Raw genomic sequence first — 13883 nt, forward strand, 5'->3', positions numbered from 1 at the left:
TATAGACCATTTGAATAAACTCATTAAGAAAGATTTAGTTGTTGGTTTACCCAAAATAAAGTTTGTTAAAGACAAACTATGTAGTGCTTGTCAAATGAGTAAACAAACAAAAACTTCTTTTAAACCTAAGCACATGGTTTCTTCCGATAGACCATTGTAGTTACTACACATGGACTTATTTGGCTCCTCAAAGACAAAATATTATGGTGGTAACTACTATGCTCTTGTTATAGTAGACGATTTTTTGAGATATACTTGGACTCTATTATTAGTTCATAAGAAAGAGGCATTCAAAGCCTTTAACATTTATGCTAAAAGAGTTCAGAATGAAAAATCACTAAAAATCGCTGCTATAAGAAGTGATCATGGAGGAGAATTTCAAAACTCTTCATTTGAAGAATTTTGTGATGATCTTGGCATCAAAAAAAATTTCTGCTCCTAGAACACCACAACAAAATGGTGTTGTGGAGAGAAAGAATTGGTCTTTAAAAGAACTAGTTCGTACAATGTTAAATGAAACTAACCTCCCAAAATATTTCTGGGTTGATGCAGTAAGTACTGCATGTTATGTTTCGAACCGAATTCTTGTAAGACCAATTCTTAAGAAAACCCGTATGAACTCTTTAAAGGTAGAAAACCAAACATTACTCATTTGCATGTATTTGGTTGTAAATGCTTTGTTTTAAATAATGTTAATGATAACTTAGGCAAGTTTGATGCAAAAGCTTATGAAGGTATCTTCCTAGGCTACTATCTTACGAGTAAAACTTATAGAGTTTTTAATAAAAGAACTCTAGTTATGGAAGAATCTGTTCATGTATCTTTTGATGAAACCAATCTTGTGATAAAGGATGGGTTAAACTTTGATGAAGAGGACTTGTCAAGTTCCTCTACTAAAGAAAATTATATTAATGATTCTACAACTAATTCTAGGCATTTGAAAATGGATGATGATCTATCTTCTCAAGAAGAGCATATTCACTCTGATTTACCAAAAGAATGGAGAACTCATCAAGATCATTGACAACATCATTAGTGATATAAATAAGGGTGTCACTACCCATTTAATGTTAGAAAATGCTTGTCAAAACATGACCTTCGTTTCTCAAATAGAACCCTCCAAGATTGATGATGCAATAGAAGATGAACACTAGATTCTTGCGATGCAAGAAGAATTAAACCAGTTTGAAAGAAATGAAGTTTGGGAACTTGTTCCTAGACCTAAAAATAGGCATGTTATAGGAACTCGTTGGGTATTTCGAAATAAATCTAATGAAAATGGTATTATTGTTAGAAATAAAGCTAGACTAGTAGCCCAAGGATATAATGAGAAAGAATGTATAGACTTTGATGAAATCTTTGCTCCGGTTATTAGACTTGAAGATATTAGGCTATTACTTGCATATGCTTGTTCTTTAAATTTTCAGCTATTATAAATGAACTTAAATAGTGCTTTTCTAAATGGATATATTAAAGAAGAAGTGTTTGTAGAACAACCTTCTGATTTTGAAGATTACAAACATCCTTTAATGTTTACAAATTAAAGAAAGCTAGGATGCAAACTAGATTAACTTGATATGATATGATATTTTGGGTCATTAATTTAACACAAACCGTGCCCAAGAGTTTGGAACATAGTTATTCTGGATTATTAACAATGTAGTTGTTATCATGGTCAGAGTACATATAAACAATAATTCAATCAATGTTCGCTTACCAAACACAATTTTTGTTAAGTTACATATATTATAATAAAGAGATTTGTTAATATAAGGAAATATGTTTTTTAGTTGGAGCAGGTTATATTAAGATTTTTGGATAAAATTAACTCTATTACTTTAATTGCAATATGTTTTAGTACGGATGATATTTTCATAGTTTACAATTTATAAAAAGATCCACCATACTTATCCCTAACCCTCTTTCCCCTCACTCGTTAACCTACTTCTCTCAAATAAGGAAAATGCCCTCCACCCCAAAACCTAAAAATGCTCTGCCACCATCGTGCCCGTTAGCATCGCCGCACTCCACATGCCAACTGGTCTTTATTTTCACGGGTGGTAAATTCATGTAAACTGTGTTTCTTTTTATACTTTTATCACTTCTAAAGTATAAATATTTGATTCTTTGAGTGTGCCTTTTAAATAAGGCATATACTACGTACATAATATTTGGATCCAGAGCTAGGATAGTGCCTCATTACTAAATGCACATTGTTGCTTTGTAATGCATTTGTACTATGGAGTATTGACATGGATGCTATAAAAGGATGTGCATAAACTTATACAATATTAGAAAATAAACTTATACCTATTTTGGATGTAACAACACAGCCTTGATATTCGATCACTCGGACCCATGAATATATTGAACATATCATTTATGAGCTTAAATATCCTATGCAATATTTTATTCACCTCAAAGGGAGTCTCCCATGACTCGAACCACAACGACAAATAGTCAAATTCCAATAAGTTACTACCACTAAAATATTGAGGAAATATTTAAGTTTGTGGGTGACACACTCTGTATATTCATGGGTTTGGAAAGTCACATGTCATGGTTAAGGTGTTACATTAAAAATGCACCTTAGTGATAGGACTCAATGGAATTGACTATTAATCTTTGAGGTCATGGATTCGATCCGCAGAAGTTCCTTTTAGGGGATAAAATAAAATAATATAGGGGTATGACTCAATGAACAATGACTATTTGTTCATGAAGTAAAGAGTTCGAGTCGTGGGAGACTCATTTTAAGAAAATAAAATATTATAGAGAGTATTTAAGCTTATGAGTAACACACTCAATATACTCATGGGTGTTGGGGATCACATATCATGGAAGGGGTGTTACACTGGACTGGTGGGGCGGGGCAGTGCTGGTGCAGCATAATTTCTTCTTTGGGAGGATGGCTTAATTTTTCTGGTTTGGAGAAATACGTTAATGGAGAGGGGAAGGGAATTAGAGGTGAGTGGAATATTTTTAAATGTAAATTATAAAATACCCTTAATCCTATTATCGATTACAATTAACGTAGTAAGGTTAATTTTGTCCAAAAGTTTTGATACGCAATGCTAACATGTTCCGATTAAAAAACATCTTTCCGTATATTAACAAATCCTTATAATAAATAGAACATATTTATGAATAGAAAAATGATATATTTTCCTACTAATCCTCGTAGTCATAAGAAGAGACATGTGTCACAAAGAGATGATTTATTTATTGATTTACAAGTGACATGTGTCATTTTCTTATAGGTAGGAAGTTTAGTTAAAATATTTAATAGGATGATATAACATTACTATTATAAATATAAATATTATTTTTCGGAACATATAATTTAATTATTAAAATAGTTCAATGATTAACTATAATACAAACAACTATCAAGTTCAAGGTTACAATTATTATTGTGACATTTTGAAAAATATTAAAAAGATTCATATATAATTTGTTTTGATCGACACAGTATGATATGTATGAAGTTATGAACGTTATTTTCTGAGGTTTAATCACACAAACAATTTAATTTTCATATCATATTATAAAGTGTTGGTTTAATAGTGTAGACCTTGCTAGATTTCTAAGGTGACCAAAAGTTTAAGAGTTTGATTCTTGTGAGCGATACTTGTTGAGGGATATCGACAACCCCGAAAGGGACTAGTTCCTTACCAAAAACTATTTATAAGAGAATAGATTCAGCCGTTTTCTAATTAATTTGAAGGTGCAGTCCAGATTTTATAACTGTGATGGCATTATGACCCATAAATTTGAACATTATATAGAATTAAATTACAAAATTAAATAATATGACGCATAAATTTGAACATATAGAATCAAATTAAAAAATAAATAATATTCCAAAATAAAGTACAATATTTATATATTTATCATTTATTTATATTATTTTTATTTAAGAGTAGATTAGTATGATAAATGATTCTATCACTTGTATCTAATTATAAAAATATATACATTTGACAAGAATATAGGGGGAAAAAATAACTCGAACCCATCTTTATAGCAATGGGTGAAAATAACTCGGCAAGATATTGGAGAGTCAGGACAAGCGTTGCTCACCCTTCTTCTGTGTACGAAGTTGCTTCATAAAAGCCTTTTGTATATGTTTTTTCAGAAGGGAGTTGGATATTTCCTGAATATAAAATCGCTTTGGGATATATGGTCTGACATAAAACACGTATTATAATAAATCCTCAAACGCGTTTGGTTTCATAGAGTTTTCAATGCCCCCAATCCTATATAAACATACTCCCTCTATCATTACAAAACACACCATTCCACATTTACATCGTTTTGCTTTCCTTCACTCCCTTTTAAAATTCCAAGTCTTCTATAGTTCTAATCTTTTGAATCATAATTCTGAACCTTCTGATCTCTGAAAATCTAAAGACATGGACAATAATAAGCAACCCCAACTGAACGGTGCATACTATGGTCCATCTATTCCTCCAGCAGAGCACCCCCACCAACACTCTCATCGTAGAAGAGGATGTTGTTGCTGCCTTTTCAACATCCTATGGATAACCCTCGTAACAATCATCATTCTCGTTGCTCTAGCAATCCTCATATTCTATCTAATTGTCCAACCACGCCCCTTCAAGTTCACCGTGACAGAAGCCAAACTCACCGAATTCAACTACACAAACAACACCCTCCATTACAACCTCGTCCTCAACTTCACCGCACGTAACCCAAACAAAAAGCTACAAATCCTCTACGACAAAGCAGAGGGTCAAGCATTCTATGAGGGTACAAGGTTTAACACAACAGATGAGATGACGTGGCTCAACTCTTTTCGACAATACACGAAGACCACGAACCGGACTAGTGGTGTTTTCTCGGGGAAGCAAGTGATGGTGCTTGATCAAGATCAATTATCTCATCTTCAAGAAAATAAGAGAAGTGGGATTTTTGACATTGATGTGAAGATTTATTTTACGATTAGGTTCTCGCTTAATAACTTCATACCCGGTGATATGAAGGCCAAAGCCAAATGTGAGCTCAAGGTTCCTTTGAGTTCTTCTAATGGGACAACGGTGGCTGCGTTTAAGCTCACCAAGTGTGATGTCAGTTACTGAGCCAGAGGGTCAAGAATGTACGCGCATGACGTTCGATTTTCGTTCTATCGTTTCTTGGATTAATTACTTATTCAGTTTTCTCCTCTCTGGGCATTGTTCATTTATCTTTTTTTTTTTTTTGTTATCATAGTTCATTTATCTTTGACTAAAATCGTTTCAATATTAACATTAGTATAGGAGAAAAAAAATGTATCCACTAATCTTTTAATGATTTATTAATTATGTATAAATATTTATATTTTTAGGGTGGATTATCCTAAGAGCATGTGAGGGCAGTTGCCTCCTTAATTCTTTAAAATATTTATTTTAACTAATTTATTAAATAGTGCAATGTTTTTGTATTGTTAGTATAATGATTTGTACAAAGATAGTACATTATCTACTATAATTCATATTACTTTTTTGAAGAGTCAATAATGATTAAAAGTAAATGATTGATGATAGAACGACAATGTATAAAATTCTTACACTACTAATCCACACTTTTTTATCTTCATTAAAATATTTACTTTACCCGCTCTCGGCACTCGTTTGAATCCTAACAATGTCTATAAAAAAAGTAATGTATAATAATATATTTATTTTTCTATACAAATTATGTGCTATAGATTTCAATGAGCAATAGAACATTAGTTAAAGATATCAACTTCAATATTTTATTTTTGATGTCATCGATCATTCAATTTGAAGAGCATCTTAATCATTTATGAATTAAGTATAATTTTTATAAAAAATGGGGAAGGAGAATGCCTAATATATTTTGATCGAATTATTTATCTTATCTTAACTATTTTGATTTCTACCACTACTACAAAAAGATCATTTAAAACAATGAAGACAATCAAAAAAATATTATGTAGTCACATGAAAGATGATTTCTTGCATACAACATAATGATTTATATTAAGAAGAAAATAACATGATCTTTACATCTAATTCAATGAGTGATAAATATAAGTCTTTAAAAAAATGAAAAACAATATTTTAAATGAATGTACATTTTTTTAAACATATTTTGTTGTAAATTAACATTATTTAGAATTAATATGCTATTCTGAAACTTTGAAACAAAAATATATATATCATTTATATATTATTGTTACACAAATAATGTTAATTATAGTTTGTAATCAAATATTATTATCCTCTCTAAATTTTAGATCAATATCCGCCACTACATATTAAGACATTAGTTGTTTGGTACACTTCAGAATACTAATTCTTTATAATTGTGATAATTTCAAATAGATCGAGTATGACAATATTAGTCTTTGAATTTTCATCAAGGAGGTTGAATTGAATTTGTTAAGTTCTCAAAATTATCTCTTGCTAAAACTTTTTCGAAAGCAATTATAAACTGATACCATATATAAACTATTTTGAAAATGTTAACTCACAATAAGTTTAGGTTCCCATAGTTAGTTATATTCAAAAGCAATAAAAAATTTATGTATAGAGAAAATAACATAACACTATGTTAAAATTGTAAAACAATAACGTTTAAAATTGACATTCAATAGTGCTTCTAGGCGTTATCTATGTGAACACAAAAGAATATAGGGCTAAATTCAACAATGGTTTTAAAGCGTTGTAAGAAGTGCACATTCAAAGGAGCACATTTACTCTCCCACTTTTTGTATCACTCCATGTACCATCACTTTTGATTGATTGAAAAGAACTATTTAAATTAAAATTGCAATTATTAAATATTTTTCTGGCCAATGATACCTCCTGACACATGGAGTGACACAAGACAGTAGGACAACAGATCTACTCCCGACATTTAATAACGCTTACTTGAGAAAACGTTCTTAAAAGTGACACATTTTAAAGCGCTTTCTCAAGAAACAACTGAAAATGTGTGAAATTCGACATTCAACAACGTTTGTTAGAGTACACACTTTTGATACTCATACAATACTATATGATATAACAATACATCAAACAATATTGTTATATCGAACAATTACTGCATATATAAAACACATCCAGCAACACAAATAATATATATATATATATATATATATAAAAGAAATTCAATAATTTAAAGCAACACAACATATTATAACCAATCTCATTTGTTACTGCAATAATAAGTACATTGTCTATTTCTAAATTTATATTAGAGGTGTCAAAACAGGCTACTCGAACGAGTTTGGGCTAAACCGGGTTGGACTAAAAAGTCCGAATACAATTTATGCATATCAAATTGTAGCCCAAATTTGCCTTAAGCTGGTTGTGGGAAGCCGACCTGCATAAACTAAAAAATATTGTTTTAAAATTTTAACATATTTAACGTGTCATATTTAACACATTATAACCAATATTTAACGTGTGACTTTTTAACACATTTGTTATGCCAAATACGACCAAACTTATAGATCTAATGCCTTGTATTTGAGTTAAGACTGATGTCAAGTCCACATGTATGATTTTTAACATATCTCTTTTATTAAATCTCTCATTTCTATTGACTCTTACTCTCTAACACAATATAATTTGTAACTCCACTTTAATATATAAACTTTTGGATACTATCAAAAATATTATCTTTTATATGTTTTTTTATCAACACTTTTATTGTGAACTATTATATTAAATTTGGTTGTGTGAAGTTCTCTATGGTAAACAATTATGTTGTCTTTTAGTTTTTTTGTAAACGTTATTTTCTTCATTATATTTTTATTGTAAAAATTAAATATAATTAAGTACACAATTAATATGGAAATGGAAATCTATATGGTTTAATATCTTCTCATTTGATTTGATACATTATTTTGTTATTGGGCTTAAAAGAATATTCCACAAAATAAGAAAAATAATATAATGCTTAACTTTATAACATTATTGTAATTTATAAATATTTATATTTAGACATTACTCTATTTTTTATTCGAAGTTCATAAGATAATATTTATTATCTATTTTTTATTATACGTTATTTTGTAAGTTTTCACCTAATGTTTATTATCGAGCCAAAAGTCCCAAAAAAGATTAAAACAAATAAGAAAAAAACCCGCCTGGGTAAGCCCGACCCAAGCCCGACCCAAGTCCGAATTTAAAATAGTCTGGTCGGGTCGGGCTGAAAAGCCCAGGTACTATAAAAAGTACCTAATATAATACACAAGCCCTATAAATTTCTGGGCTTTGGCGGCCCGCCCGGTCCGTTTTGACACCTCTAATCTATACAATCAAACAATACAACTAGTCTACAGTACTTGCCTGTTTATCTATACTAATTAGTCTAGTAATCTATACATTAATACTTAGGAAATAGTTAGCCTAATCTTCCCGTAGTTTTATAATATGATCATCACTATATGTCAATACATTATTTAATTCACATAAAGTGTCAGCTTGTACCCTATTCTTTTGCCATTGTTGGACGATCTCCTTCATTCAATCCAACCATTATAGCCACAATCATATGTTTGTTTTGGCTTAGGCACTACAATGAAAAACAAAATAACATTAACTTTTGAACATAGGAAAATATCTTTACATAAAATTTGTATACTATAATTGCTTGAAGTTTACCTCTACATGATTTCATTTGATATTGTTTGAATTTGCCTTCAAGCAAATTTGTGACATGTAAATTTGCAAGCCCTAAAACAGAGAAAATATATAGTTATAATCCAAATTAATAGTACATTTCCTTCAAGACAAGTTTTAATCCAAATGAATCAACTTACCTTGTGAACATTTCCTTCATGTTTGAGTAATTTTTTACATTACCATGAACCAATGAATCAAAATAGTATATTTGTTGTTCAATGCGATTTATGACCATCAATAATCAATGACTCCTTCAACAAATTTGCAGTACAATTAGAAAATGATAACCACACTAAATTCCTTAGAAAATATTTCATGTTTATAAAAAACTTTCAGCCGATATTATAAGGTGCAATGAATAAGTCATGATCATGATTTTCTCGAAGAATATCAGTAATATATTGTGGTTGCCTCGTTATTTTTTTTTTGAATCAATGCTTCTATCACCCAATAACAAAGATGTCCTTTGTGGGGACAAGAAAATCATTGGCTTTTGATCTTTGACATAATGTAAAAAACTACTGGTTTTAATCAATTAAATGATTGCTTAATCGATTAAAAAAATCTTGAGTTAATCTATTAACAAAAAACTTAATTGATTAACCTTGATGATTTTCTTGAAAATATTTTGTTCTTGAAGCAACAAGAAAGTAGTGATTAATTTGATCTAATATGTACTTAAACAATTTAATGAATGTTATTAATCATGCATATTCACTTATGCAATAATCTCTATATTAATGTAATCTAATGTAACAAAATATGATAATTGCATGAAAGTAAAAGTGTATAAAAAGAGAGGGATAACACAATTGATTTATTATGGTTTGATTGTCAACCACTACAATCTACATCTAGTCATTCCCTTCTGATCTTGGGAGATTTGCTTTACTAAGAAGAAATCAAATGTATATTAAAACACTTCTTCCACGAAGAATTCCCTTGGACCTAGCTTCTAATGGATGCATAATACTTCTAACCAAGTATACCCAAAGATACCTCTTCTTAGACCTTGACCTTAGCCTAGAATTTCTCCTAAATTTCTCCCATCCTCCAAGGTGATGTATGACACCCCAAAGAGAAAAATTTACAAATCAACCGATAAAATGTGTACAAAGTTCCTTGCACCTATGATGTGTTAATCATACAATAAAGTTCAGAACTAACTACCCTTTGATGAATCTCACAATCTCATAGATGAATATGATTGATTATGAAAGATAAAGGGAAAATCTTTGAAAATTATGAATGCTTGAAAACTAAAACTCTTTCAAAGATTCACAAAACTCTCTCATTTCATATAAAAGTTGCTATCAATCTTTTAAAAAAACTCTCTTGAAAATTCTTGTATCAATCTTGCATCAAGTTCATGTATGTCTAGTATTTTTTCCCATGGGAAACACTACAACAAATTTCGCTTTTTGTGGAGGTTATCCAAACCTCCCCAAATAAATCAAATGAGGCAGATCAAACAATTAACCAGATATATAGTGGAGGTTTTTATTTAATTTATGGAGGTTTTCAACCTCTACTATGCATATCCATTACTTTCCCTTACAAAAAAAACTCTTTCTCCCTTTCTCTCTTTCATCATTCCAAACCCTCACGCCCAAACCCTCACCAATCTTCATCTCATCTTTATCTTCATCTTGAAGATCAAGGCTTAAACTTTTTGTGTCCAAAATCTTTGATGGATGATAGAGAAGACAAATTCAAGGAGTTCCATTTCGTTTCAATTCCATGCAAAAACCTATTTCTCACCTTCGGAGCTGATCGATTTGCCTTCTATGCACGGAAATGTGATCGGAAATGTGGGCGACGTTAGTTAAAGACTTTGAAGAGAGGGTTGGTCTGATCTCATTCAAACCACACCTCCTCCTTCTTCTCCTTCTTCTCCAACCGACGCTTCTTCTTCTCACATTCTTCATTCAAATCATCCTCCATTACTTCTCTTCCCTTATTCTCCTTCTAGGTTTCTTATTTTCATTATTAATTACATCCATCATTTACTTTTCATTCATTATCAATTCATAACCTATATTTTTAATCATGCTTCAATTATTTCTCGTAATCAATGAAAAACATGAACTCGAATTGGACTGCAAGAGGTTCTGGGAAGCATTTTGTTTATCCATCTTTGATAAGGTTCTGGCAAGGATTTCTCCAATTTCATCATTGCACTAACTCGTTTATAAAAATTCCTTATACTTTCTCATTTCCTTTCAGGAAAAGGAAGTCACCTTGAGTTTCAATATAGGTACATTTTGTAGATTGTTGAACCGCCATGAAACGTACCTCACTCAATTGCAATGTAAACAAACACTTGCTAACCTTAATGTTTTTTGCACTATCATGTTTGTCACGAGATGGTACTGTTTACTATGAATTATATACAAAATGTTTTATCTTCAAGTAATTAAGTTATTAGCTGTATAAGCTAGACACATTAAATTTTTAAATGGAAGTTCATTTGATCTGTTTTTGTGCTTCTACTGTATGGTGCATTAATGCTACTACTATGTGCTAAACTGTATATTCATAAGCATTGGTAAAGGTGAAAATGCTTAAATTTCAGTTTCAAACGGTTTTCTGTTGGAGATAATCGATTATGTAACTACTTAATCAGTTAACGTTTCTTTAAAACATCCATGATGTCAAAATATAATATGACTTAATTGATTAACCATGTCCTTAATCGATTAACGAGTATCTCATTTGCAAAGACTTAAACGATTAACTTTAACTTTAATCAATTAACGAGTTCCCCAATTGCAAAGACTTAATCAATTAAGAGTTTTCTGAAAAGATTTAGTTAATTTTCCATGAACCTCTAACATGAGTGATTAATGCATGATGCATGATTTTGAAAATGATATAAGTACTAACACATAAAAATCATGTATGTATGGTAAATGCACCTAAATTATGTTATGGATAAAAATCTCATATGCATTATGTTCATATTCTAATGTGTGAGATTTATCATTACGTTCACTCAACTTAGACTCTACCCATTCAAAGCACCTTAGGACCTAAAATAAAAAAGATCACTCTACCTTTATTGATCCTTTCTTGAAGTTTGAATTTGAGTCTTCATATTGTTTTAGTTGATTTGTCCTTGTTCATAGTCTTTGTTGGTGCAGCGGAAGCGATCGTTGCGCAGCGTTAGTCACAAGCAATCAAATAAAGTTTATAGACTAAATAGAAGAGAAGAAACAAGAGAATTTTTAATGGGGTTTGGCCAATTGTGCCTATGTCCCCGGGAGCGCTAAGCGGCTACCAAGATTTTATTAGAGAATAAGGATTACAAACTCTGCCACACTCATGGGCCCACCTGCCCACGAGGTGTTTCTATTTGATGCTTATATATGGTGCACATTATAGCATTGGACTTGAGTCCAATATATATGTCGCGACCCGATTTTCGGTTGGAAGACCGGCCCTACGACTTAGGGAGAGGCAAACTCGGATCCTACCTCTCCTGATTGATTTGGAGTCGCCACTACGTTTTTTGCGGTTAAAACGTAGAAAACTCTTATTATGCCCGATTTGGATAAAATGGTCTTTGAACAGAGATTCTAAACTCGGGAGTCGATTACGGATCGGGGAAGGTATTAGCACCCGTCCGCCCGTATTAAAAACGAAACCCTCGCTAATAACATGAACTTTTATACCCTTAAAAATTATTTATTTAGAAATTAAATTAGTAAAACATAATAGTTTTATTTTTTATATTTGTGTCTGACAAGAGGTTATCTTGCTCCTACGTAACTCCGAGTGCAATAGGGAAATCTAGACTACGTAGTTCTGGTTCGAAAATTGTTTAGTTAATTTTGTTAATTGCTAGTGATTTGGAAAATACCGATAGGTTTGGGAGTATTAATTTACTGAACTGGTTAATATATAATCGTTTTGATTCAACAAGACCAATAGTTTAGGAATAGTGTTGGTCGTAGACCTTCTCCTCATGCCTATGGGAGTTAGAGACGACTCGAACCATAACCTCACTATAAAAATCCCATAAAATTTATTTGGTAAAATAGTTTCTAATTATTCATGCATTTAGAATTTGGATGATAAAATAGTTTATTAATTATATATATAGAATTAATAGTTTAGAGATGGTGTTGGTTGTAGACCTTCTTCTCATTTTCGGAGAAGTTAGAGAAAACTCAACTCATAACCTTACTATAAAAATTCCATAATTAATTTGATAATATAGTTTCTAATTATTCGCACATATAGAATTTTAGTGATAAAATAGTTTATTAGTTATATATATAGAATTAATAGTTTAGAGACAGTGTTGGTTGTAGACCTTCTTCTCATTTTCGGAGAAGTTAGAGACAACTCGAACCATAACCTTACTATAAAAATTTCATAATTTAACTTATTTTACTAATATAATATTGGGTTATTTTTTATATATAGAATTATGAGTGATGAAATATCTTTACTAATTATGTAGGGAATTAGGTGATAAATATTATTTTGATTTAGGTACATATTGAACTAAGATTATTGGAGTTTAGTTGTATATAGCATAAAGTCTAACGAAAACAAAAAATAATATTCAAACTATATTAGTATAACAAAACACAAAGAGTAAATTACACTGATACCCCCTGAGTTTTAGTAAAATTACACAAACCACCTCTCATTTTTTTACATCTACACAAAACCCCCTGCTTTTTATACTTTCATTACACCGACTACCCCTGCACGAGAAATAAGTGTAATCCTTTAAACAAAAAATGTGATAAACGCAATTAAGTTAACCAAAACATGACATATTGTTGAGACAAGTCCAAATAATATATAAGTCAATACCTCTTTATTATTTTTGGTTCATTACGATAAAGTATAAAAATGATTGAAACAATATTTCTTTAGAATTGTTTATGCATTTTGTAACAAAAAATAACGAAAATAGATTGATTTGTATATTATTTGGACTTGTCTCAAAATATATCATGTCTTGTTTAACTTAATTGCATTTATCATATTTTTTGTTTAAAAGATTACACATATTTTTCATGCAGGGGTGGTCAGTGTAATGAAAGTATAAAACTAGGGGTTGTGTAGGTGTAAAAAAGTGAGGGGTGATTTGTGTAATTTCACTAAAACTCAAGGGTGTCAGTGTAATTTACTCAAACACAAATGATAAGAAAATGAATAAAGAAAACACAAACTTAACGAAAATAAAGGGGAACATGGGTTACC

General features: G+C 30.7%; 1 protein-coding gene across 1 annotated transcript; it reads left to right on the top strand.

Moving 5' to 3' along the window:
- Positions 1-4300: 4300 nt before the first annotated feature.
- LOC109340599 (NDR1/HIN1-Like protein 3-like) lies at positions 4301-5168 on the top strand. Its single transcript, XM_019578323.1, has one exon. It carries the CDS (start codon positions 4416-4418, stop codon positions 5100-5102), a length of 687 nt encoding a protein of 228 aa, XP_019433868.1. The 5' UTR covers positions 4301-4415; the 3' UTR covers positions 5103-5168.
- Positions 5169-13883: the final 8715 nt, after the last annotated feature.

This window comes from Lupinus angustifolius, unplaced genomic scaffold (assembly GCF_001865875.1).
Source record: "Lupinus angustifolius cultivar Tanjil unplaced genomic scaffold, LupAngTanjil_v1.0 Scaffold_206_4, whole genome shotgun sequence".
Lineage (NCBI taxonomy): Eukaryota > Viridiplantae > Streptophyta > Magnoliopsida > Fabales > Fabaceae > Lupinus > Lupinus angustifolius.

What these genes read in the sequence shown, in the direction of transcription:
- LOC109340599 (XM_019578323.1), top strand. Translation starts at nt 4,416, where the DNA reads ATGGACAATAATAAGCAACCCCAACTGAACGGTGCATACTATGGTCCA.